Consider the following 23,791-nt stretch of genomic DNA (forward strand, 5'->3'; position numbering starts at 1 on the left):
AGCTGTCCTGGAGGGGTTGAAATTTCCGGACAGGCGAGTCATAGAGGAACTACGGCCCTGTAACTCTGTGTCAGGCACGACCCGCTGCGCGTCAAACTGTTGCTTCGTATCATTTTTATTTTTTTTGCAAACATTTATTAACGTCACCCACGATACGACGCTGGCAAACATAGGAGGCGGTTTAAACTTTTGCTGCTGTGATTAGCCCCATTATAAGACATGCCTAATACAATATTTATCAATGGCTATACGGAGCAGTTAAAACCCATGTATTAGGGAATTCCTGCATACAATGCAATCGGGGATGTGATTTCTATGATGATCGCTAAGTTATGTACACTTTCGCCTTATTCTATGTCGCCAAGATCCCACGACCCGGTATTCTACACTATGAGGTAGAGACTCGTAATTACACTGGGGCCTATAAAAAGCCCAAACCAAAACACAATATTTCCCAACGTGTCTTTCCCCTTCATGAACTTGGTCTTACTGAAGGCGGCGAGCGGTAACTGCGTCAGCTGGAACGTAAACAAATAGCCCCGAACCTTTTTGAATAGGCAGAACATGAGAACTTCATGCACCACTGCGCTCAGCAGAAATGTGAAAAATGTCGCTTGCATCTTTGTCAAGTGAAAGAAAGATATCGACGAATGGTAGACGTGGCGGAGTAGAAAATTGTGTACAGGCCGATTCCAGTCGCGCGCGTACTGATCGAAGCTCACGCTATTCCACCACGCGCCGTAAAAGCCACGGTCTGCAAAGCGTGTGATCTCAGCAAGTACGTTGAGAAGACACTCCCATATGACGTACCATGCTAACAGCTGCTCTAGAAGCATGGGAAATAGCATGTCGCTGACGACCCAGGGGAACTCTTTCCACCGTTCGTCCAGCGACATTCCGGCTTCCTTCTGCTTTACGGTCTCGATGACTACTGGGTATATGTATGCTTGTGAAATAATGATCATTGTCCAGATGACTCCCAATGTGGCGGCCGATTTCTCAGCGACATACCACCAGTTCACACGCTCCTGGCGGGGATACTCGAGGTCGTAGACGAGGGTAGGCAAACAGGCCCATTCGAAGAAATTGTACAGGGTGAGGTTGTTGGGGTACACATTATCGGTCGTAGTGCATTTGCCACGTAGCTCCTCGTCGAGGATCGTGATTTCGGTAGTGAGGACACGATTGAACGCTTCGATTTGCTCTGCATCGAGTGCTTCACCAGCCTCGATTGCTTGACCAATAGACGCAATTTCTGACTCTTCTTCGGTGAAGTCGGTTGAGTACTTGGGGCCGCGGCTTCGTCGGTGTGTGAGACCATTACTGTCAGGGTCGTCAATGCCGGTAGCAGCCAAAGTTTTCGCATCGGGCGATGTTGGTGAAGGGCTCTTTTGGGCCTTCATATCGTCCAATTGGTGCAGCTTCTGTTGGAGGAGGTTTCGCCGCCTATACACGCGAGACACTGCTAGTTGTCAATTCACCATCGCAATAGCATACACATTTGACTTACAATAACCATTATAGAATGCATACGCGTGCTGCTTCATCAGCAGGACGAATACATGAAGTACGATGAAGACGGTGTGCGTCCATGGCCAGTCCCGCCAAAAGGTGATCCACATTACGGTGATAGTGAAGAAGGTTTGCCATACGGATTGAATAATCCAACCCGATCCATTCCAAGTCAAGTAGTCTTTAGCAATGGCTTTATGCAGGAAGAAACCAAAGCTAGTGGCAGCGCACATAGCTACATCCGTCGTCAACATAACAAACAGATCCCTGTCGACCATCAAATGCAAAATCTCTGCATCTCCGAAGATCGAGCCTTTCATCTTGTAGTTCCATGCAGCAATTCGTGCGAGCAGCAGAGCCATGGAAATCCAAAACAATGTGAAGAATCCGTGAAAAGGAGACTGTGCAGCGGATGCATTTTGGCGGTCGAATGTCGTGAATTGCCGCGTAAAGACGAGGTCTCGGGGCCGGTTCTTGGAGCTCGAGCCGAGTCTGTTGGTGTCTCGCTGCAGTCCAGATCGCAGAAGCTTACGGAACTCTGGGTCTTCCGTGGTGACTGTGTATTTGCCATTCTTGCGGGATTCTTCAATTACGACCTGTACGCTCTTTCTGTGTTTTCCCTTCTCCTTCTTAAAGCCCGTCTCGTCATAGGGTATCTCAATATCGCTCCCGTCCGATGGTATAGCTGTTGTGCTTCTGCTTCGTGGATCCGCTTCATCTTCCATGGCTTTGGGCTTTAATCGAGTTACTCCATCTACATCTGACATATCCGATGAAGTGTCTGGCGTCCACGACTCTTCACTTGCCAGCGGTGGTCTATCCGAAAGTCCTTGAAGCGCATGCGACATTGCTGACGAAGTCACACTAGGTTTCGAGCGTTTCAGTTCATTTTCGACGTCATTTGTCGCCATTGTGGTTCCATGAACAATGTTGCAAGGCGATATCAAGAGGCGCGAGTTCCAGTTATCTTGTGACGTTCATGTGGATTCGTATTACGATGGAGCTGCGACGTGGGGCCAGCTTGCTTTTCGGGTCTGACGGCTGACACATTTGAATGTGTACTTTGCAACTGCGCAGCAAGGAACAAGACAGAAAGCAGGCTCTGACTGTGTAGATTAGTGCATGCGACTTCTGAATATCCGAGAGAGCCGGGGCATAGGAAAGGGCCGTGAAAGTTGGGAAATTCGTGACTTGGGTGCAGATCGGGAACAAATAGGAGCTGATGATGTAATGCCACGGATGCAGGGCAGAGGCAGGTACGACGATCAAGCTCCACCAGCCACACAACACAGCCACGTCAAGTCACGTGTGATTTATCTACGAGGCTTTCCTCTCGTCCAACCCTTACTTGCGCCCTTGAAATCAATGGCTTTGCACCGGCTTGAATCTTTATGCGCTCGAGCTGCGCCGCGATTTTAAACGTTAGTCTGCCCGTATTCGTGATGGACCCGAGACGGCCAAACGAACTTTGCTCACCGGTCACTCGCATCCTTCGTATTCGATACTTGACTAGCGACGAAACCTAGAGATCCCAGGCTGACTTTCTTGTCAAGTGCCAACTAGGTAGACACCAGGACGCCGTAGGTGAGATGCTCTATAGTGTCTATGGATGATAACCTTGGAAGGGCGTGCCCTCAGCCACCCAAAAACGCCCTATAATGCTTGGCAAAATCCTAGACTTGAAAGGCGACCTACAGCTGACTTATAGTGGCGGATTGTAGCCACAAGAAGGCTGCAAGGTGTGCGATTACAGGGTTAAGCAGTTGAAAATATAACAATCAAGGCTGCTGCTGCATACCGCTGCTGCTTCAGGTACACTGTTCGCAACAGACGGCACAATTTCCCGGCATTACATCATCGAGCATTCTCGAAGTTGGTCACCACTATCGCAACCTTGCTCTGTCTTCAAACTCTTCAGATAACCCCCACCCCTCTCAACATGGCACCAAAGCGCAGTGGCGGAGGCAGTGGTTCTCGAAGCGGATCGAGAATGTCGTCTTGTCCTGGAGCATTCGCAGAGACGTATTCCCAAGTCAACCTGGCCAACATCGTCCTGTATTTCGCCGTCTTCCTCGGCATCTCCATTGCTCTATGCTCCGTCCGCAAGAAGAGCGGAGCTGGAAGGAAGATACTCGGATTACCTTATATCCTCGCGATATTCCTCTTTCTCCTGTGAGTAACTCCAACCTACCATGCGTCATCGTGGTATTCGGAGGTGCTGACTAGCTGTCTTTAGCTCATATGGCTTGGAGCTCATCGCCGCTATCCTACAAGAATGCGACACTATAAACACGGATAGGTACTATTCCTTGCTCATCGCGACCAACGTGTTCTGGTACCTCGCCTACTGGCTGCTCCTGTTCGTTGTTGTCTACGTCCTGAACACCATGCTCCGCGAGCGTCTTAGTGGCGTGACTGCAGTTTACAAGGTCATCTATATTGCTATCCTTGGAGTCATGTTCGCCATCACTTGCGGACAAATAGGTCTGACATGCTACAACCTCTGGACCCAGACGGAGGCTGGATATGACGCCAATGCAGATCTGATCGTCCACCCAGCGGAGCAGCTCAGAGTTGCGTATAGTGTGCTGTATCTTATCAGCGTGATTGCTTCGGGGGCTCTCTCACTAATGACCATTGCCACTCTCCGATCAAGGCGGCACCCTGTAGGCGTAAGTTGGCCCTTGCCCTTGTGTGAGGGAAATGAATACAGCGTTTGCTGACACAGCAGCAGGATCTTCAAGGCTGGATCATCGCCCTAATCTTCTCCATGGTCATATGGGTTCTTCTCTCCGTTGTTTTTGCCGCCGCATACCTCCAGGACACGTTACTTACATTCGAGGCGTCAGCAGCCTTGACGTACATTAGCAACTTCTTCCAAGCACTCAGCTTCATCTTCCTGCTGGGCATTGCAAAGCACGCAGCGTGGAACAAGACCGCAGAGAGCGCTGCAGCAGCCCAAGGCTATCCACCTGTCGTCGCGCAACAGCAATATTACTATCAGCAACCTCCGGTGTACAACGGAACAGGGACGCCGGGTTCGCTTCACGGGCAGGGACATTTGTCACAAGTCAAGTAAAGAAATGATGATAATGATGATGGAAACGCACGAAACGCTGAAAACGGGTGATACTTTCAACGGTTGTCACGATATTCATACATATACTTTTCTCCATTTTTACAAGTCAAGTAGCCTACTTGTTTCTTATCGACAAGTCTTGTACAACCGACGTTCTTTCTGCTTAGCTATATACCCAAACAATCTATGATGAATCTTCCTATCGTTATTTTCTACAGCTAGTTCCATGCATGACTTGTGCGAAAACTGTGATGGTCTCTAGCCGCTTTTTCAAGTAATGCATGATGCCTTTCGGAAGAACGTAGATTAACTACTATTTTGGGATTCAGTGCCAGCGTGATGAAAGTAAGTTTAGCGATCAACGATAGGCAGGTCAATAGTAGCGGAGATGACGTTTAATCATGTCAAAGTAAGAATTCTATCTATCTATCTTGCACGGGCGTCTCAGTCATAATGTGACCACGTATTTGAAGGTCGTCATCATAGTGAACAACCCCCGTCCATGTCCATGAGCCGGGGTAAACACAAAAAAGAAAAAAGAAAACTTAAAGAGAAAGGGGACGGGATATGGCCAAACATCAAGACAGGAAGACAAGGTCATGTATAAAAGGAGAAACGTGAAATAAGAAGCCATTATCGAAACAAAGTCGCCAAAACCTTCTCAAGCTTGTCCGCGACCGGGTCGTCGCCCCTCCTACGCCCAAGCTCATCAAAGCGCGGTGGAAGATCAACTGTAGCATCCGACACATCTGAGCCCGGAGAATCATCACGACGGTGTCGTTTGCGATCTCTACCCGAGTCCTTTGAGCTATTCGACCGCTCATCGTCCTTGCGCCGTCTGTGTCTCTCGCCTCGTTCGTCGCCGCTTTTATGTTCTCTTTCTGGAGAAGACTCTCGCGACGGCTCCTCTTGCGGATTCAAATCGAACTGCACAGTCTTCTCCTTTGATTGTAGTGGGCTCGGAGTCTCTGGCTCATTTATACGATCTACTGCCTTATTAGTATTGGTGCTCAATAGCATGGGTAGGCAGCGGCCTAGACCCACCACGCGCAGAAGCGAAAGTTATGTGCTCGTTGCCAGAATGTACAGGGGCAGAAGCACTCACATTGTCATCGGGACGACGAGGCTGGCCATAGTAGGGATCATGGTGCTGGTGTTGGGGTGCGTATGGGTTTCCGGGATTCATATCCTCGTGTGGCGGTGGGTTGACGTAACCTGCGTTTGATGGGGGACCGTAGTTGCTCTGTGGCCCCGGTGGGTAGTCTGCTGGGTTGTAGGGCGGGTAAGGGGCATTGGGGTTGTGGTCTGCGGGTGCTGTCGGGGGAGGGGGGAAGTAGTTTGTTTCGGGAAAGTAGCGAGAGTCATTGGGATGGACAGTGGATGGCTGCGGGCTGTCATAGCCAGGACTATAGGTGCCAGTTGAGTAGGCGGAGTCGTCCTCGCCTGGACACGTATGAGAATGCTAGTTCCGGAATGGGCGAGGGGTAGACTCACGTCGTCGTTCACGTTCCCTCTCCTCCTTCTCGGCCTTCTTACGGTCGCGGCGTTTCGCTGCCTCGTGAGCAGCCAGGCCAGCAACACCAGCAACTGCGGCAGTCTCTGCTACGGATCGTGCGCGACTCTTGCTTCGGCTTCGACTTCGGCTACTACCGTGTTTACCGCGTCGGCCGTCCGAAGAAGAGGACGAGCCTCGTCGCCGCCTGCGCCGCGAGCGGCTTCTCGACGCAGGATCGGTATAGATTGGATCACCACCGTACTCTACTAAAACAGGTTCACTCACTGTGCTTCCACGCCTACTACGGCTGCGGCCAGTAAGGCGGGAGAGCACTGACCTTGATCTTGAGCGCGACCTTGACTTGGATCGCGATGCCGCCCTAACTTCCTTCTTAGCCTTGCGTTTCTCATAGAGTCCAGCAACAGCTGCGCCGGCGGCACCAGCAGCAGCGATTGGGATGCCCTGTCGAACTCGGCTCGGCGATCGCTTGCCCTCACGTTTTCGGGATTTGCTTCGTTGGCGCTGAACAAGACCAGCCACGGCAGCACTGGCAAGGCCGACTTGTGCTGTTCGTTGGCTGCGATGTTCGGGGTCTGTGTGCTTACTCCTGCTGCGAGACCTGTGCTTACTCCTACTTCGAGACCTGCCCCCGTCAGACTCGACAACAGTAACAGACTTGGACCTGGACCTATGTCTTCCTCTCCTAGAGCGCGAGCGGCTCCGGTGGGTCCTCTTCTCAACGACAGTAGTAGTGTCAATGTTCTTGGTCTTGTTCTTCCGCCCCGCAGCGTAGGCAAGAGCCCCGACACCTGCAATAGCAGCAAGCGTGCCCAGCTCCTTGACTCGCGACTTGCTGCGATGGCGGGACTTGTGACTCTTTACCCTACCGCGCTCCGAGGAAAGAGATCGAGATCTATCACGGTTGTTGAACTTGTCGAGAGCGACGGCACTCACTGCGCCTAGCGTTCCGTATCCGAGTGCGTTGCCGATGTTGCCTCCAGCGGCCTCACCCTTCCTCTTCCGGTGATGCCTGACAATCTGGCCAGCAGCTACTCCAGCAAGGGCACCGGCGGCGATGTCTCGTTTCGTGTGGGTTTCGCTTCCGCCCCATGTATCCTTCTCTTTATGAATGTAGACGACATCGTCGTCGCTATAGTAATTCCTATCATCGTAGCGTTCGCGGCCGTACTCGCGCTCGTCAAAGTATCGTTCGTCTTGACGGCCGGCTCGGTCCACTTCCTTGACTCGACGCTCGTAGTAATAGTCCTCGTCATGGCGCGGTCGAGCAACCTGTCTGTCTTCTGTTACCTCGGCACGCTCAATAAGCTCGTAGGCTGGTTCTCGCTCCCTAATAATAATGGGTTGGGGTGCTTCCTCGCGGAAGATGATGGGCTGCGGAGCTTCGTTGCGAATGATGATAGGCTGTTGCTGCTGTTGAGGCAGGGGCTGGGGTGGGGGCGGAGGTTGCTCAGGGCGGAAGTACTCGGTGGATCTCGAGTACCTCTCCAGCTCAAACGGCGGTTCTCTGGGAATCTCCCGTTCGCGTTCGTAGTCTCGTGAAATGCGAATCTCGCGGACCGTCGCGGGTGATGGCGAGCGTTCTATTTCGCGCTCGATACGGTACTCGCGAACGTCGCGATTCCGCGGCGATGGAGAACGGTCAACATAGCGGTACTCGCGAACTTCACGGTCGTCTCGGTCCACGACGTATTCTTTGGTCGAGCGGCGCTCTTCGTAGTCGTTGCGCCCGCGGTGCACGAGTCGCATTTCAGACTCGTAGGTATCTTCTTCCAGGCTGTGGTCGGGAACCTTGTAGCGCCTTACAGTAGTATAGCCGCCGACGCTGCCGCCTGCTCCTCCTCCTGCTCCTGCTCCTCCACGCGATGAGCTAGTCTCCCAGTCGCGCTCGCGCTCGGTGCGCTTGTAGATGACAGACATGGTGAGGGGTGGGTGCAGTGTCGAGTAAGGGCAGATGGCGGGGTAGAGGGTGCGCTATGGTGGGATGCGGGCGCGATCAAGTGCAGACGGGCTCGGGGTAAGATATAAAGTGTTGGGTGATGTAGTGATGCAGACTCGCCTACGCAGCTAGTCGTCGGTCTGGTGAGACGTCTCTCTGAGTAACAGTGACGGGCTCCGGAGGGCGCGGGAACCCGCAGTGGCGCCGTTGGCAAGGGTAGTACAGTGTATCAACACGCTCAGCAGGCTATGGGGATGCGCAATGCTCGAGGGGGCACACGATAGCTGAGGAACACGGCGTGATGAAGAGAAAGGCGTAGGGTGACGAACAGGAGGGGGGAGGGAGGGGGGAAGAAAGGAGTCAGTCAGGCGTCAAGCAGTGCAGAGTGGGATCAGGTGCAAGACAAGGTTCGCGACTGCCCAGTTTGAAGAGAGGGTGGGAAACCATCTGGTGCTGACGTCACAGCGAGGCTCCACGACCACCTCTCACACACACACACTCTCGCTCTCTCGACTGCATGACCCACTGGAGCAGCTTGCGCGAAGAGATGATGATAATAATACCAAGAAGCTATCCAAGACTCATTCGACTTGATCCCCCCTCCACCTACTGTCCGCAGTGGGACCTTCACCGCGCCGTCGCAGCCCTAGGCGCAAGGGCGCCACGGTTGGCGCAAAGCCCATCATGCGAACGACTAATCGAATGCCGTCAAACTCGAGCCAACATGGCCGCCTGTCGCCTGTCTAGCCCACGACCGGTTCTGAGCATAGCCCCGCATACGGTGAGAGTCAGAGTGAGAGTGAGAGAGGGCGAGGGCAAGGAGCATGCGGCCGTCGTGGCGTCAAGCGGCTGACATGCGGACTCATTGCTGCCGAAGATGCGCAGTCAAGCCTCTGCTGCACAACCACCTTCTGACACACAGCTATGCTCTTTGTCCAGACGACAAAACATATTACACCCCCTTGTAGCCGTCCACAATGCTCGAGCTGCCCAACGTGACTGGGAACACCTGGTCAGCCTCTGCATACCTGCATATGCAACCAGAATCAAGTCGGCTTGCGGTGCGACCAACGCAAAAACACATGCCATCTGCCTCTCCCAGCGCCCAAGCATAATATGAAGGAAACGCCCAGACATTCTTCCCAACTTGGGAACGTGTGAAGTAAACATGGTCTCCTATGAACAATACCCCCCGTACATGCCATCATGGCAGAACAAATCTTTGTCCAAGAACAAGAGAACAAAGGCCTTCCCCATCCAGGGCGTGCTTTCTCCCATGCTGTACGACGTGGCACTCGACCGTCGTGTTAGTGGAGCGACGATACCCAAACCATCAACACCCAATCCTGCTTCCTCACATCTCCGCAATTTCATCCCCACCTTGCACACTATACCTCACCGGAGGTACAATGCTACCGGTAAATGTATCAAGCTAGTTCCACGCGTGTCATCTCGGCCATGTGGCTCCCCGTCTGAACACAAGGCTTGGGCTGTCACGAATAGGAGCGGGAGCCGAGCACCACTTTGTGCCTTGTACAAGAAAGCCTTATCCGTACATGGTACATGACTAGGTGACACTTGAGCTTTCAATTTGTGCCTAGTAATACAAACCCATGTTCCCCTCTTAGATCCAAAGTAAGCAAAAGCAACCTAGTGCCACCAACAACAAGCCCCCAACGCCATACATATACAATGTCTTCTCCCGACCTAATCAAACGATGCCGTACACCCTCTTCGCGATAAAGTAGCAAAGAGCACCGAAGCCGATCAGGCCTCCAGTGATACACCAGAACCAAGTCAGGCTCTCGATATCTTGCCCAGGGACGAGACTGTCGATAATCAGTGCCAATTTCTCAACAGCTGCAACGTTGCGACTTACCAATTCATTCCCCAGATACCCGTGACCACGTTCATTGGCAGCACAATCGTGCCAAGGACCGTGAGCTTGCCCAGGATATCCGACGTCTTCTCCTGTCGCTCGTTCATGCGGATGTTGATTTGGGCGAGATAATTGCTGTGAGCCCGCGAAAGTAGACTGCAAGTAGGGTCAGTATTATCCATCAACCGACTCCATCGAGACGCAGCACTTACTTCTCGTAGTGGCTCAGGTTGCCTGTCATGGTAACAATGTGATCCTGTATGTCTCCCAGATACATGCCAATTTCATTGCGAGGTGCGATATCCCATTGCTCATTACACCTCTTCGCAAAACCCTTGATGACGTCGGCCTTGTTGCCCAGCAATCGGTACAGGCTCATGACCTTCTTTCTGCACTCGCCGACACGTCGCAACATGTCTCTACCACTCTCTTGCTGATCCTTCATGGCTTCTGGCTTCTTTTCAGAATTCAATTCAGCCTTCTCAGCCTCCTGTTCCTCTTCATCGGAATGAAGTCGCAATATGGCTTCGTCAATGTCGTCGACCTCTTCCTCGATCCTCTGGATCATAGGAGCGTAAGCATCCGTGATATCGTCAATGATGGCGTACGATATCCAGTCTGGTGACAACACCAAATAATCCGAGAGTTGGCGGATGCGTCGGCGTACATTCGCTGGATGTGGTGTCATGGAGAAATGAAAACTGATTACACCTTCTCGGAACACAACAACGTAAAGATTGACGGGTTCTAGGTAGTCTTCACTGTTCTCATCCTGTTCGAACGTTCGGTAGTTGATGAAGTAGTAGTGCTTGAAGAGCTCGACCTTTTCACGCTGCTCCTGCATCAAAATATCCTCTGATGTCAATGGGTGGATGCCAAACGTCTTGGCAATGACCTTCATCTCCGTTTCGCTGGGCGACATCACATCGAGCCACCAGGCAGGTCGCGGGCCATACCGCTTTGGCTTATCTTGGTCAGGTTGAGGTGTGCCTGCTGCGGTGCCTGCTGGGCGCGGAGTGGTTGAACGGGTCTGCTCGCCAGAAGATTTATCCTCTGCTTTCGATGGCGATCGAGTTGTCGCTCGGGAGTGCCCGAATCCATTTGCGCCCAGGTGTTGAAAGTCCTCATCGTCCGACTCACTGTCGCTGCTATCCTCTACTAGAGGAGGATCCGGGACGAAGAGAGTCCTAAATGTCTGCCCCGGCTGCACAAGCTCGCTAATAGTCTGGCTATGAATCGTGTTGTCGAATGTTTCGTTGAAGTAGGTAAAACGGAACGGCGCATCGCTGGCCTCCCGATGCCAGACGCGCTGCTTTGGACGCAATCGCCCTTCCACCATCAGCGGCTCACTGACTTTGCGCATACGCATACCCTCAATAGTCCGCTGTTCTTTCTCTTCACGTGCCCAATTCTCCAGGATGGACAGGTCAGGCCAGCGACGACGTCTCCTACGACTCGTCGGTTCTCCTGTGGCCGGGGGGTTAAGGTAGTCTTCGTGGCCCATCTCTGACATTGTCTCATGTGGGAAGCACACATCTTCAAGCGCCGTGGTCGTCATTCGGCGCCGGAAATCACCTGGGCCAGGGGGAGAGCCTCCCGGACTGGGCTCATCGATGTCGATTAGCGCATCGCGAGACCTGTTGGTAGTCCTTCCCGGCTCCGACATGTGATCGAGGTCTTCGGTGATCATGACATCGTCGAAGCCAGGCGCGGCCTGGAAGGCTGGGCTAGTGGGCACAGATGGCGGGTTGTTGACATCGTAGTCTTGGAGATTGGTTTGCGAATGGTGATGCTGAGTGAACAAATCGGGATGTCGTTGGCCACTCGAGGTAGATGTCTTGCTTGCTCTTCGCTGTCTGCCAGAGCCTGAATGCGCACTTGTTCCGCCATAGCTGGTGCCTGTCCTGATATCCCGCTGAGAAGTACCCATCAAGGGGGTCTGGTCATCGACCTCGTCCTCTTCATCATTGCTGTAGGTGACCTCGGGCGTATGCGACAGCCGCGATCGACCAAAGGCATTCAATGCGTTTGGTGCATTCAGACGCTGGGGAGAGTTGATGGAAGCTTGACTGGCACGCGGTTGGTATATGGAAGTGACGGGAACGCTCGGTCGGCGCGTTCTGATCGTGGGTTGGTCGCGGTGGTCCAGCAAGGCCTCGCTCTCGAGGCTCGTGCTGCTGAGATTGCTATGCTGGCGGTAGAAGCTGCTGCTCCCTCTCGAGCGGCCGTGGCCAGCGACATTGGCCAGACTGGGGCGCTCGTCGCTCATGTCTTCTCCCATGTCATGCGTGGCAGCGAAGGACTGGCGGCGGTTGCGCCGCTTCTTGCCGCCACGATGCTTCTTCTTCTTCGCGGGAGCCGTCGAGGAAGGCCCAGATGGGTCCTGCGAACGTTGATCTGCAGCATTGCTGGATCCTGCAGCGTCTGCGTACGACGGGCCGCCTTGATTCGCGCCCATGGGTGGAGCAGTACTCGGCTCAGCAGGGCGAGGTGGACTCGGCGCCATTGCGATAACGAGCAATGCCAGATGTAGCAGTGGCAATGGGCCAGGGAGTGGTAATGCAGCGATGGGCCACTGGACTCGAAATGCGCAGCCTGAGCGCTCGTGAGAAGTTAAACCGGGGAAGAAGTGCAAAGGCAGAGAGGCTTGAAGCTATCGGGTTATTGAATTGAGTTTGGTAGTGACGTTATTGGTCCGAGCGTCGTTGGATGGAGTCTAGTTGAGTCCAAATGTAACGCTCGAGAAACATAGAGTGCGCCTCTCAGACATCCGTTAGCAAGCATAGCTGGCATCAAACTCATTGCCGATGGGCCGTTTTGACTTGACTGAACATCACTCTCGAACTTCACTCAGCTTCACGTGGGTAGGGACTAGAAACCGAAAACGGAAGGTGCGCGCGTGCTCTCCCACCACCTCTCTTTGGCCTGCACAGCGGGAACAGGGCTTGCTAGCATGCACGACCAACTCGTTCGCTATGACGCGACAACCACGAAACCCTTATCTTTGTTCTTGACCTGGCACCCTGCTATTGGCTGCGAGCGGGAGGACAAGACCGCAAATTGCTCATTACTGCAAGCCGAGCAGTCTCCGCTTCTATCGGCTACAACCTACGAGACGAGACGAGTGTATTGCAAACCTGTCGCTACAAGACGTATCTGAATAGTGGGCCGTAATTTTCCACTCCAACCTCGCGCTTCGCTTCACCTCTGCCTGCCGCCTCCTGCATAGCCAGCTTCTGTTGCGCTATGGTTCCATACTTTCCATCTAGCTTGCCATTTTCCCAAACGAGCAGTGCCCTCAATCCAAGTGCTAGAAAGCAGAAGAGAAACATAAAGGCCGCGCACACCGACTGGCCCTTTACATACAACGGTTTCTCCGAGGATGGATAGAGTCGAGTCCCAAGCAACGGCCCGCACTGTCCAATCAAGTTCAGAATGACAATTCCCGTACCCCTTCGCGTGTCCGAGCCTTGATTATTGATGACCCAGGGGAGAACGTTGCCAATGGCAGGAAAGATGCCCGCGGCAGCCAGGAACACGCCAAAGTATCTGGCCCCAACACTCTTGGATGTAGCTAGGATCACATAACCTGTACCACCAATGGCGGTAAGGATGGCGATTGTTATGCCCCGCTGTTGCGTTCGGTCTGCGATGTAGCATGTCGCAATAACTGTGAGAAAGGAAAGGAAAAACGGTGGTGCAGTCAATCCCTGAGCGTGGACCGAGCTGAATCCCATCTCGTTCAGGATGGTAGGTAGGAAAACCGGGAGTGACGAGAACGCTACGTTTCCGCTGAAGTACATCAACTGATCCTGTCAGCTTCACTATAACGCGCATCACACGTCTACGTACCCCTAGGATCCAGCCTTTCACGTCTGTCAAACCCTCAAGCAACTCCTTCCAGTTGATGCCTCCAACTCTCGTTGCTGCGCCAGCTTGTCTCACGCCCCTCGCTCTAGCAACAGCCTTCTCCTCCTCGGTCAGAAACCGCGCCTTCTCTGGACTATCAGGTATAAAGAACCAAGCAACCGCCGCCATAGCAACAGTGGGTAGCCCTTCAACCAGAAACAGAAGCCTCCATTTAGCCATTGCAGGGCTCCCACTGGTTATGCCGTACGCCAGGGCTCCAGCAAAGGTATTTGCCAACGGTGCCGCGCTCAAAAACATGCCCGCTCTGAGACCCAACTCATGTCTCAAATAAAAAAATGACAACAAGAACGGAACGCCAGGCCCATAAGCAATCTCAGTCACGCCCATGAAGAATCGCAGTGCCATCATCGCACCCCATGAATGTACGCCAGCTTGAACAGTTGAGACTAGGCCCCAGCCGAAGACGCAGCCCGCAGCCCACATATGCGGGGGCACGACTTTCCACATTATAGCAAGAAAGCCGAAACAAATGTAGGAAATGTAGAAGATGGTGAGGAGCCATTGGTATTGTGAACTACTGAGATGGAGGTCTTCTTCCATACCAGCGATGCGAGCATTGCTACGAAATGTTAGCATGACTATATGGTAAGTCGAATGCAACAAACCCTATGTTTGATCGGTCCAGAAAAGCGAGGAGGTACAGCGCGGAAAGAAGTGGAACTAAGTGGCAGTCCAGCTTTCGTCGTACGCGTTTTTCAATTTCTGGATCGATTTCCTCGTGTATAGGTGCTGCTGGCACAGCTTCAACATCGCCGCGCTCATTTCGGATACTGTCGGCTTTATTCTCGTTATCGTTGTCCATGAAATCGCGCTCTTGCGCATGAGACGCCGGCATATTCAATGAATTTTATACAGGAAAAAGAGTGTGTGTGAGGTGAGCAAGGGAGCAATAAGCATCTCAAGCACTTCGCTTAAGCTTGACATTTTGCCTGCCCAGACCACTAGAGAGGCATCGGCATCTCAATTCGTGTTAGATTGCATCATATTTACTGTGATGGGCAGGTGAAAATGCTTGTTGGGGTAAAGTCGTTGTTCCGCAATGAGGGGTTAGTGGCATCCGAGGTCATCTTTTTAAGGATGCCGGAAATAAAGCTACGGCCCTTGGGCGTTAGTGAAAACAGCAGTCTCGCGAACATGCATGCACATGGAGGAGTTCGAATGGCAAACATGTTGAATTATTCGCCGTAATATACTTCAGCAAGTAGAATAATGAGGAACTGTGTATTGTCAACGCATACATGAAAGTTAAAGTGGGTGAAGGCATTTCTCCGCTACGTATGACTCGTCAATAGGCTTACTCTTCTCCTTGTTGACAAATATATTCGTACATAATCTCTACTAGTCCGGAACGCCAAATATACAACTCGCCGATCCAACCATTCCTGTTCGCATCCGAAGTCCTCTCAAACAGCAATGTGCTGCATCTTCTGGCCCTGCCCCACCTGGGGCCCTAATGTTGGGAGTCCCTTCGGCCTCTGGTTCTGCACCGGCACCCTGCTTCCCTGACCCGGTAGCGTTTTCGTCCCCGGGTATGCTGGCTTCGAGTCCGCTTTCTTGTTCTCCGTTGGAGGAACAAAAGGCTTGATTTGACCTGGCCTCACAGCTGACTTCTTCTCCGACGATGGGAAGGCGTTGGAAGAGTTAGGTTTGGGCAGGTTGTTTCCGTTTGGGTACGGCTTTGGAAGCGTTTTGTTGGGTGCGGATGTCGACGTTGGGCCTTTGAATGGGGGAATGGATCGCTGTGCTCCTCCTACGACGCCACCGGTGACTTTTGATGCTCCTCCTACTGCTCCTCCTGTGACCCCGCCCACGGTGCTTTTCGCGCCATTGATGCCACCTGTAACGGCTTTCTTTGCTGTGCCAGTTGCGCCGCCAACTTGACTCTTGCCAGGATATTTATTGGCCCCGAGTGGTGTTTTGCTTGTCGAGCCGATTGCTTTTGTGCCACCGGTTGTTGGCTTATTCGACGCGGGCGTTGAATTCGACCGCTTGACGACTGGTTTGCGCGCTGTCGATGGGAGAGCTTTCGGTGAGGGCTGGTAGGTTTGGCCCGTTATGGAGGAGCCGTATGCAGTTGCTTTACGCTCGATGTCTAGCTTTCGTTAGTACATTGCATGTGAAATTGTGTACTTGGGTTGTTTGAGAGAGCTTACTGTTCCCCACACCTCTTCCTCCATTCTCAATCAAATCACCAGCCTTAATCAATGCATTGCCTGCAAATTCGCCCGCTGTTCGAGTACCTGCCTCGACGAAACCTTCGACAGAGTTCCAAAGGATGTTTTGGATGAAGCCAGCCATGTTTGCTCAAACTTCTATAGATTTGTGATAGTTGGTGGTGGTTTTTACGAAAGTATTCGATTTTCCATGTTCACATACATCATGATGCTCGATGATGTCCATGCCGACGCCACATCTTCGATCCGGTTTCGAGATGGGGAAACCGTTGGTCGCCCCCGCCATGACGTATTTTATGGCACGGGTACTGACCAGGGGCCCGGGGAGCCTGGCCTTCAATATGCAAGGGGCTAAATTAGTCGCTCACTCTTATCGTCTGCGTCACAGCTTCAATTCAAGCAAGTACTGTAACTCTCGACGTGAGACACTTGGAGATTTCAAGCTCGCAGTGTAACAGTATACCACTGCATGAGAAAACAGTGCACGTCAAGAGGACGCCATTTTGCGGCATCATGATCATAGTACATAAACAAACCAGCTTTGATTCTCCTCCAAATATCCTATCGAAATCGTACACTACCGAAAGAAGCATTTTCGTAACACGGCAGATCCCAAACTCACTATTGAAAACATAAGAGACACCCAAGACTCCGTCGAAGCTCTCATAACGATCCTACATATCCACAAATGTAATCTAAGCACCCTGTCTGGCCTTCTCCGCACAAATCAACGCAATGATCCTTGACAGCTCAGCACTCTGCGCAAACTGCTCCTGCTTCGTCTGTTCATCAACATCCTCGCTCGCCGCAATATCGTTGCTCACTTTGAGCATCCGGTTTTGCAGCGTCAAGAGCTTCGAGAGCGTATTGTCCAGGAAGGGAGCGCTGAAGGTGATGTTGGTAGGCGATGCGCCGGAGTTGGGAATGCGCATTTCAAGTTTGCGAGGGGGTTTCTTTTGCGCAGGCTTGGAGGGCGCCGCGGGTTGTTGAGATTGCTCCTGTGGCCTACGTATGGGTCAGTATGATTGTGCGATTGTTGACCCCTATTGGTGGTACACTGTTGCTTCACCAGCCAGTAAGGGGACTAAACGTACTTCTCACGCTCGACAAACGTCATGTTCTCTGCCATTTCGGCTACACGATTTGCGATCCTCGACGCCATAATCGTGTAAGGCGACATTTGCGGTTGAGACGCACCATTTACGGCGCCGTTGGTTTGAGGTTTCTTAGCCACACTTTGCGTGGGCTTCTTCGTCCTCGAAGCTGTCGTTCTGTTGGCCGTCCGTTTGACTGGTGCTGATGCTACTGAAGCTGGCATCTTGAAGATATTCTGATGGAATACGATTCTAGCAAATGTTCGTTAGCCACAAGCTCAGGATGAATATAGAAGGGTTGCTCGCGTGTGTGGCTCGGCGTACGTCAAGATCGTGAGGATAGAACCGTGGTACGACAGCTGTCAGGAGTGGACACGAACCTTTGTTTAGATATTGAATAGCAACGAAGATATGACTTTGAAGATGATTTGGAGTGAAATCGAGCGGTGGATGTATTCTCCCAAAATCACAGAACGATGACCTAACGAAGTGTAACGGGGGCGCTCGATATCTTGACTTGGGGTGGCACGAAGTGGGAAGGCAGCGCCACACGCGACGTCATCACGGCACGGCGACAGGGGTCATCGATGTGAGCGGAGCATCCATCCTGATCTCGAACGTTGACGTCGGATGGAACCTAACGAAGAACGTTGACTGCTTTCATCGAACAAAACACATCAGAGAATAATGTCGGGTTAAACTCTTCGTTCAGATCTTTATCCTATTGTCAAAATGTCGAACGCTCTCAAAAAGAAGAAAAAGGATGATCTCGGTGCCGGGTTACGAGTCTCAAAAGACAATATAGCAGCGCATCCTGCAGGACCACCACGATATGGAGAATTAACACAAGCAGAGAGGGCGTTCACGCTGGCGTCGACGTTCTTGTCTGGAGTCCTGGCGTATGCATCTCTGGTCTTCGAACTTCGCCAGCAATCGTGCTAACGCATCCTTACAGAATTAGCGCTTCGCAATTCCTGGGAGCACCATTAAAGCTCATTGATCCTCAGTTCTATGATGGCTACATGGCCTACACTAAGGAATGTTTCGCAATTCTCATCACATGCCTCACGCAATGGTGGGCGCCAACCGTCGTTCGTGTCAGCGGCGACTCGAGCATGGTGGGACAGCTCATCAAGAAAAAAGACGGCAGTCTTCAATGCAACTTCGCTGACCGCATGGTCCTCATGGCAAACCACCAGCTTTATACTGATTGGCTGTACCTGTGGTGGATCGCGTATACAAACAACATGCATGGCTTCATCTACATCATTTTGAAGGAGTCACTGAAGAATATACCAATCATTGGCTGGGGAGCACAGTTCTACAACTTCATCTTCCTATCCCGTAACTGGGAGGAAGACCAGCGAACTTTCAAGAAGCATCTGAGTCAACTGAACAAACCTAATGACCCTATGTGGCTCATCATCTTCCCTGAAGGAACCAATCTCTCCGCAACAACTCGAGAGAAGAGCAAAAAATGGGCAGAAAAGAACAGCATACAAGACATGAAGCACCAGCTCTTACCAAGAAGCACAGGCCTACGATTCTGTCTGAACGAGCTTAGAGAAACAACAGACTGGCTCTATGACTGCACAATCGCATACGAAGGCGTCCCACCCGGCCAATTTGGCCAAGATATTTTTACACTCCGGTCCTCCTTTTTCGAAGGCCGGCCGCCGAAATCAGTCAACATGCACTGGCGGCGCTTCCACCTCGACTCCATACCAATCCAGAACACGAAAGCCTTCGAGGTTTGGCTTCGCAATCGCTGGAGGGAAAAGGACTATATGCTCGAGTACTTTAATCGCAACAACCGCTTCCCGGCCGAAGACTTCTGGAAAGACCATCTTGATATGAGTAGTCAAAGTTCGCACAATGGAAACAAGAGTCTCCGCAGTGTTCCCCGCCCGGCCGTCCAGATAGAAACAGAAGTCAAGTCTGGCAACTGGAACGAGTTTGTCAAGATCTTTGCGCCGATCACTAGCGTCATGATGGCGCTCACAGTCGCCTACGGAGCGTCACCAGATGACCTACCCATCCCGGGTGGCAAAGAGTTCTTCGAGCAGCACATCAGAACACTGCTCGGTCAAGGCGGTGAGTTGAAAGGTTTACCAAGCCCGGAGCAACTAGAGAAGATGATTGAAGGCGCTGCGCAGATGGGCGCTGCACAAGCAGCCGAGCCCAAAAACTTAACAGGGGCGCAGAAGTTGACGCAAGAGAATCTCGCGAGATTGGTAAAAGAGACGGCGATTCAGAGTGGAGTAGTGCTTCCGGGTGGTATGAGAAGGGCAAGTACGGCGTTACCTCAAGCACCAACGAAGACTCTCGTAACGCCAACGATATCTGCTACACGGAAGGCGAAGACTGCGGTCAATGTGCCGACTGCTGCGAGGAAGCTTGCTACCGCGGGACCAAAGCCAGGCACAGCCGCACATGCGAGAGCAAAGGTCACGGCCACTAAGCCCACAGCAAAAACAACACCTTCGAAACCTAAGCCAACACCGCCAACCGGACCAATGAAGGATGTTATGACCGCGTCAGGCGTAATGATCAAAGTCCCCAAGTCTGAAGTCGAAGACGCTAAGAAGACCGGGACCATTACTACGAAGAGCGGGGTTAAAATCAAGATAGGAAAGGAAGAGATAGAAGAGGCAGAGAAGAAGAAGGGTAGTACATTTATGACGGCCTCAGGGGTACCGATCAAGATTACTCCTAGCGGCGCCATTACTTTACCAGAGAAAGCCGGTGCGCAGAAACCGGGTAAGAAGCCTGGGCCGGCCGCCGCAACAGCAGGCCCGAAGATTGTGCCAGCGGCGAAGAAACCTGCTGGTGCTGGTGCTCCAAAGCTGAAGGGCCCGGCAGTGGCAACGAAGAAGTCTCCTGTGGCTACCGGTGCTGCCAAAAAGCCTACGATTGCTGCGAAGAAGGGCTAGACAGCAATTGGAGCGACGAGCTAGTAATGATATGTTGATGGACTCCTGTATGTATATTTTGAGTGGGCGCAGGTGACATGGATTGGGAGTTGGCTGCTGTTGGACATATGGCTCCGTTTCTAAATTATATCCTTGATTTGGCAGGTTCTGCTCAGGCATACATGTTTCACCTTTCGGGTTTGGTATTTCTGTATGAATTATGTAGAGTAAGCGACGCAATTGAAACAGTCTATAGCTAGTATGTTTTGCAAGAATAAGTCAAGCAATTGAGGCGATGGAACCAATCAATCAACTTCTTGCCTAGGAGTTTCACTTCCGCAAAGCAGCAACTGGTTCCCCTACTTATTATACCAGGCACTCTCTTTGACATGAGTTCCCTGCCATTCCCAGCGCTCAAGTAAGCGTCCATCGTTCATGCGTAGTCCACTATATTGTTCGTTAATAACAGGTCCAGCTATCATTGTAGCAGGAACATACTTAATGCAGCAACAGAATTGAGCTCACAACACAACAGTAAACAACGAATACAAACGCGAAATGCACGTATTAGTAGTTACCTCTTCCCCTTAGCTGCTTCTTCTTGCGCCTTAAGTATCTTGGCTCGTGCACTCTTCGAGCCACCCAACTTGGGTCCTTTCGGCGCTTCTTTCACACCCTTCATACCACTCGCGGGTGGAGGAGGTTTGCGTTGCTGTTGTTCTTGCATGTTTTCGTAATACTCAAGCCGGAAACGCTCAGCTATCGCGTCATCGTTGTTACTTGAGCCTGAGTTGTTGGAGAACGGGTTTGTGGGCGCTGTGTCGTCGAAGTAGTCCACTATACCACGTTAGCTTGTCGATGGAGTTGCGTAGGAGGGGAGGAAGGGACATACGTTTAGCTTCTCGTAGTACTGCTTCAACCATTTGTTCTCGTCGCATGGCATCGCTGTTCCTGCGTTTTGGTTTACGCCATTGGTATCCGTACTTGTCTAATCGTGACTTCGCTTTAGACTCCTCGGCAGGCTCGGTGCCGTCGAGTCGTTTCCAAGCTTGCTCAGTACGCGCCGCAGCATCTGGACCTAGGTCTACTTCATGAAGCTTGCCTTGGCCAGCCGCCAGGCGGTTACTGTGGTCCCTATCCGCGGGGTTATCGGCTGCGCCTTGTGTTCCTTGGGTAGAGGAAGTCGCGGTAAACGTGTGCTTCAGATCGGGCGCGATCGTTGCTACTGCAGCTTGAAGATTTGTTGGTATGGGCCAGCCATACTGTCGATAGTTCTGTTCAGCCATGCGAGCTTCTACGTATTGCGTCCTGGTAGATTAGCTTCTGTACGTCAAGTTTACCCAAAGTCCAAGCCTCTCTACTCTTCTCCACCATTCCAGAGCGCGATTAAGTGATTCCACTCACATCTGCTTATCATCGCGTTCCACAACTTGGCCTGTCTGCGCAACAAAACGACTGGTATACTGGTCTGGCCGCGGCGCATTGACTTGCGCGACTTCTGTCCTTGGGGGCTCTGCTTTGCGCGCAGATTCTCGTAGGCGGTCGCGCGGTCGCTTTCGATTGCGCAATATCTCTCTCAGATTTGGCACAGAATCTTCCTCCGCGTGAGCCTCTTGTGGCGGCGAGCGCGCATCACTCGGGGTTGCAGCGCCGGGAGTCTGAGGGGTGGATATCGTAGGGACGTCGTCGTCGAGGTTGACACGCTTTGGATGTGCGATCTTGCGACGCTTGAAACGGATTGAGGGCGGAGGATCGTCTTCTTGGACAGCGGCCATTGTCGTTGGTGATGTCTGTGTGGGGACGTTAGATGTAAGGCCGGAATTTGAGGTGAGAGGGCCGAGGCTGGCGGGCGTCACATGTACCTTCCCTCTCATTTCATTCACTATGACACATCTATGTGAATAGACCCTGGCGAGTGTTGTGGCATGCCAAATACACAATTCCACAATGGTATAGTCACACACATGGTGCAAAACTCCTTCAATGCCATAGAGAATTTTACTCCAGATTATGAGCAGATCATCACAGGAAGGCTATTGGCTGATATACAGTACTTTAAAGACCCTATGAAGCCGAGAAGATCAGACAATTCAGACTCATCGTCTGCTCATAACTCGTAAGGAGTTTCAGAAGGTGTCCGCCCTCAGCCAGGCAACCCTAATTAGGGCAGTGCAGCGCCTTGATTTAGAAAGTCCTCCTATCCTCGATAGATTGGTCGCAGTTACGCCCTGTATACCCGGTCGCGGCACTCGAGTGAGTTTGTGTTCAGACTCACCGTGACTCTGAGTCCGGTCGAGGATACTAATATCCACCATTGCGGCGGCACTACCAGTGAGCAGATTGCTACCTAAGACGAGGAAGAGCTTATGGTGATAGCGCACAATACTGTCGGTCGTGTAACAGAGCTAGTTGTCGAACAGAAATGGTATAGAAGGTAGTCTACATGGCGCTGCAGCTTGATCAGCTACCGATGGCTTTTGCTAGAATTGCAAGGAAGGATCGCACATATATATACAAACTCCATCATAGAGCGCCATCCTTTCTTAGAGTCTCATTGCCCCAGGGCTCGCCTGTCAAGCAAGTCAAGCCACCAGCCGGCTCACAGCTCTTCCTCCCGCTTAAGGGGCCTGGTGCAGGCACCTTCACACCAGCCTCGCCCTTGGCTGCCGAAGGACTGCCAGTAGCCTGTGCTGCATGCCTCAGGGCCTTGAGCAGTGAGACAGTTGAGTCGTATGTGAGATCCTCGTAGAAATCGTCGTTGATCTGGACCATGGGTGCGTTTGCGCATGCGCCCAGGCACTCGACTTCGGTCATAGTAAAGATGCCATCCTTGGTAGTCTGGCCGTGGTGGATGCCCAATTCGTCCTCGCAGGCCTTCATCACAGCATCACTATTGCGGAGCATGCAAGGCGTCTGTATGCCATTAGTTACTATCCTTCCCGCCCAGCACCGTCTTGACTTACAGTCGTGCAGATCTGAACATGGAACTTGCCCATGGGATTCCGGTTGTACATGGTGTAGAACGTGGCAACCTCATACACTCGCATTGGTGGCATCTCCAATAGCCGAGCTACCTCGTTCATGACGCTGATGCTGGTAAAACCGTGTTGGCGCTGTCCGAGGTCGAGGAGCGGCATTACGGCGGCCTTCTTGTATTGTGACGGGTATCGCGAGAGGATCTCCTCGATGAGCTGCTCATTTTGCGATGTAAATTTGAAGGGAATTGACGGGTTATTTTCAGGCGTGTCGCGGTGCTGGAGCCATGTCAGTGGTGTAATTGGAACTCTGGGGGGCAAGGTAAGAATTGCATACCACAAAGAGCGAGTCGCTTCGTGCAGGTCGCGAGACGCTGAAAGCCCGCCATTGAGGCCTTTGAAGCTGTCGCAAGGCCCGTGGGGCACTCCGGAATGCAGATGGTACCAGTCTCGAGGCCATGGTGGATTGTGCTGCGGGTTGTAGGCGATGCCGGCGGTCAAAGATGTCAACGATGGACCTGTCTGGCGATGCCAAGAAATCTAATCAACTAATCAGCCCTTTCCTGATTGGTTCATCAACTTTTGATACTTCTCCTTCATTCCTACATCTCAAAACCTTTTATCTGGGAATCTGTCTCCTACTCTTTGCCCAATTGTTCAGTTACAGTTAGGTGTGCTGACAGAACGTTACTCAGCCTTGTGGCTAGCGTACGAGTGTTGCACATATCGCGCAAACTACTCTGCCCGTTGCCGGCACGTACATACTACAGCCGATGGCTAAGAT

The 23,791-nt window shown here is 52.1% G+C and overlaps 11 protein-coding genes across 11 annotated transcripts; 3 read left to right on the forward strand and 8 right to left on the reverse strand.

The window, feature by feature from the left end:
* Nucleotides 1-383: 383 nt before the first annotated feature.
* K460DRAFT_375294 (MBOAT-domain-containing protein) lies at nt 384-2,360 on the reverse strand (the record flags this gene model as incomplete). The annotated part of the gene is made up of 2 exons (XM_040934752.1): nt 384-1,462; nt 1,511-2,360. 2 exons carry the CDS (start codon nt 2,358-2,360, stop codon nt 384-386), a joined length of 1,929 nt encoding a protein of 642 aa, XP_040790991.1.
* Nucleotides 2,361-3,502: 1,142 nt separating this feature from the next.
* Nucleotides 3,503-4,591, forward strand: K460DRAFT_275791 (uncharacterized protein; the record flags this gene model as incomplete). The annotated part of the gene is made up of 3 exons (XM_040928067.1): nt 3,503-3,684; nt 3,749-4,184; nt 4,247-4,591. The coding sequence occupies 3 exons, from the start codon at nt 3,503-3,505 to the stop codon at nt 4,589-4,591; spliced, it is 963 nt and encodes a 320-aa protein (XP_040790992.1).
* Nucleotides 4,592-5,224: 633 nt separating this feature from the next.
* Nucleotides 5,225-8,024, reverse strand: K460DRAFT_375295 (uncharacterized protein; the record flags this gene model as incomplete). Its single annotated transcript, XM_040934753.1, has 3 exons — nt 5,225-5,577; nt 5,636-6,034; nt 6,086-8,024. 3 exons carry the CDS (start codon nt 8,022-8,024, stop codon nt 5,225-5,227), a joined length of 2,691 nt encoding a protein of 896 aa, XP_040790993.1.
* A 1,730-nt stretch (nt 8,025-9,754) lies between these two features.
* Nucleotides 9,755-12,428, reverse strand: K460DRAFT_353410 (magnesium transporter ALR2; the record flags this gene model as incomplete). Its single annotated transcript, XM_040931714.1, has 3 exons — nt 9,755-9,872; nt 9,923-10,078; nt 10,135-12,428. 3 exons carry the CDS (start codon nt 12,426-12,428, stop codon nt 9,755-9,757), a joined length of 2,568 nt encoding a protein of 855 aa, XP_040790994.1.
* A 437-nt stretch (nt 12,429-12,865) lies between these two features.
* On the reverse strand, nt 12,866-14,717 carry K460DRAFT_364423 (MFS general substrate transporter). The gene is made up of 3 exons (XM_040933006.1): nt 14,458-14,717; nt 13,775-14,411; nt 12,866-13,728 (listed from the first exon to the last, which is right to left on the reverse strand). Exons 1-3 carry the CDS (start codon nt 14,685-14,687, stop codon nt 13,066-13,068), a joined length of 1,530 nt encoding a protein of 509 aa, XP_040790995.1. The 5' UTR covers nt 14,688-14,717; the 3' UTR covers nt 12,866-13,065.
* A 366-nt stretch (nt 14,718-15,083) lies between these two features.
* On the reverse strand, nt 15,084-16,252 carry K460DRAFT_414989 (uncharacterized protein). The gene is made up of 2 exons (XM_040937711.1): nt 16,006-16,252; nt 15,084-15,944 (listed from the first exon to the last, which is right to left on the reverse strand). Exons 1-2 carry the CDS (start codon nt 16,148-16,150, stop codon nt 15,256-15,258), a joined length of 834 nt encoding a protein of 277 aa, XP_040790996.1. The 5' UTR covers nt 16,151-16,252; the 3' UTR covers nt 15,084-15,255.
* A 307-nt stretch (nt 16,253-16,559) lies between these two features.
* On the reverse strand, nt 16,560-17,643 carry K460DRAFT_334510 (uncharacterized protein). The gene is made up of 3 exons (XM_040930916.1): nt 17,501-17,643; nt 17,121-17,372; nt 16,560-17,031 (listed from the first exon to the last, which is right to left on the reverse strand). Exons 2-3 carry the CDS (start codon nt 17,342-17,344, stop codon nt 16,722-16,724), a joined length of 534 nt encoding a protein of 177 aa, XP_040790997.1. The 5' UTR covers nt 17,345-17,372; nt 17,501-17,643; the 3' UTR covers nt 16,560-16,721.
* Nucleotides 17,644-17,852: 209 nt separating this feature from the next.
* On the forward strand, nt 17,853-20,053 carry K460DRAFT_280489 (acyltransferase-domain-containing protein; the record flags this gene model as incomplete). Its single annotated transcript, XM_040928407.1, has 2 exons — nt 17,853-18,019; nt 18,076-20,053. 2 exons carry the CDS (start codon nt 17,853-17,855, stop codon nt 20,051-20,053), a joined length of 2,145 nt encoding a protein of 714 aa, XP_040790998.1.
* Nucleotides 20,054-20,606: 553 nt separating this feature from the next.
* K460DRAFT_375300 (uncharacterized protein) lies at nt 20,607-21,807 on the reverse strand (the record flags this gene model as incomplete). Its single annotated transcript, XM_040934754.1, has 3 exons — nt 20,607-20,869; nt 20,925-21,340; nt 21,437-21,807. 3 exons carry the CDS (start codon nt 21,805-21,807, stop codon nt 20,607-20,609), a joined length of 1,050 nt encoding a protein of 349 aa, XP_040790999.1.
* A 748-nt stretch (nt 21,808-22,555) lies between these two features.
* Nucleotides 22,556-23,467, reverse strand: K460DRAFT_276902 (uncharacterized protein; the record flags this gene model as incomplete). Its single annotated transcript, XM_040928149.1, has 3 exons — nt 22,556-22,945; nt 22,996-23,286; nt 23,345-23,467. The coding sequence occupies 3 exons, from the start codon at nt 23,465-23,467 to the stop codon at nt 22,556-22,558; spliced, it is 804 nt and encodes a 267-aa protein (XP_040791000.1).
* K460DRAFT_364430 (uncharacterized protein) lies at nt 23,429-23,678 on the forward strand (the record flags this gene model as incomplete). Its single annotated transcript, XM_040933007.1, has 1 exon — nt 23,429-23,678. Exon 1 carries the CDS (start codon nt 23,511-23,513, stop codon nt 23,676-23,678), a length of 168 nt encoding a protein of 55 aa, XP_040791001.1. The 5' UTR covers nt 23,429-23,510.
* Nucleotides 23,679-23,791: the final 113 nt, after the last annotated feature.

Source organism: Cucurbitaria berberidis, assembly GCF_010015615.1.
Source record: "Cucurbitaria berberidis CBS 394.84 unplaced genomic scaffold K460scaffold_2, whole genome shotgun sequence".
NCBI lineage: Eukaryota > Fungi > Ascomycota > Dothideomycetes > Pleosporales > Cucurbitariaceae > Cucurbitaria > Cucurbitaria berberidis.

Bases quoted from the DNA above. Each gene is read 5' to 3' on its own strand.
- K460DRAFT_334510 (XM_040930916.1), bottom strand. From the start codon at position 17,344: ATGCCAGCTTCAGTAGCATCAGCACCAGTCAAACGGACGGCCAACAGA. The intron at 17,032-17,120 runs GTACGTTTAGTC...ACCCATACGTAG, and splicing joins ACGTTTGTCGAGCGTGAGAA to GCCACAGGAGCAATCTCAAC.
- K460DRAFT_414989 (XM_040937711.1), bottom strand. From the start codon at position 16,150: ATGGCTGGCTTCATCCAAAACATCCTTTGGAACTCTGTCGAAGGTTTC. The intron at 15,945-16,005 runs GTAAGCTCTCTC...AACGAAAGCTAG, and splicing joins AGGAAGAGGTGTGGGGAACA to ACATCGAGCGTAAAGCAACT.
- K460DRAFT_364423 (XM_040933006.1), bottom strand. From the start codon at position 14,687: ATGCCGGCGTCTCATGCGCAAGAGCGCGATTTCATGGACAACGATAAC. The intron at 14,412-14,457 runs GTTTGTTGCATT...AACATTTCGTAG, and splicing joins CTGGACCGATCAAACATAGG to CAATGCTCGCATCGCTGGTA. The intron at 13,729-13,774 runs GTACGTAGACGT...TGACAGGATCAG, and splicing joins TGAAAGGCTGGATCCTAGGG to TTGATGTACTTCAGCGGAAA.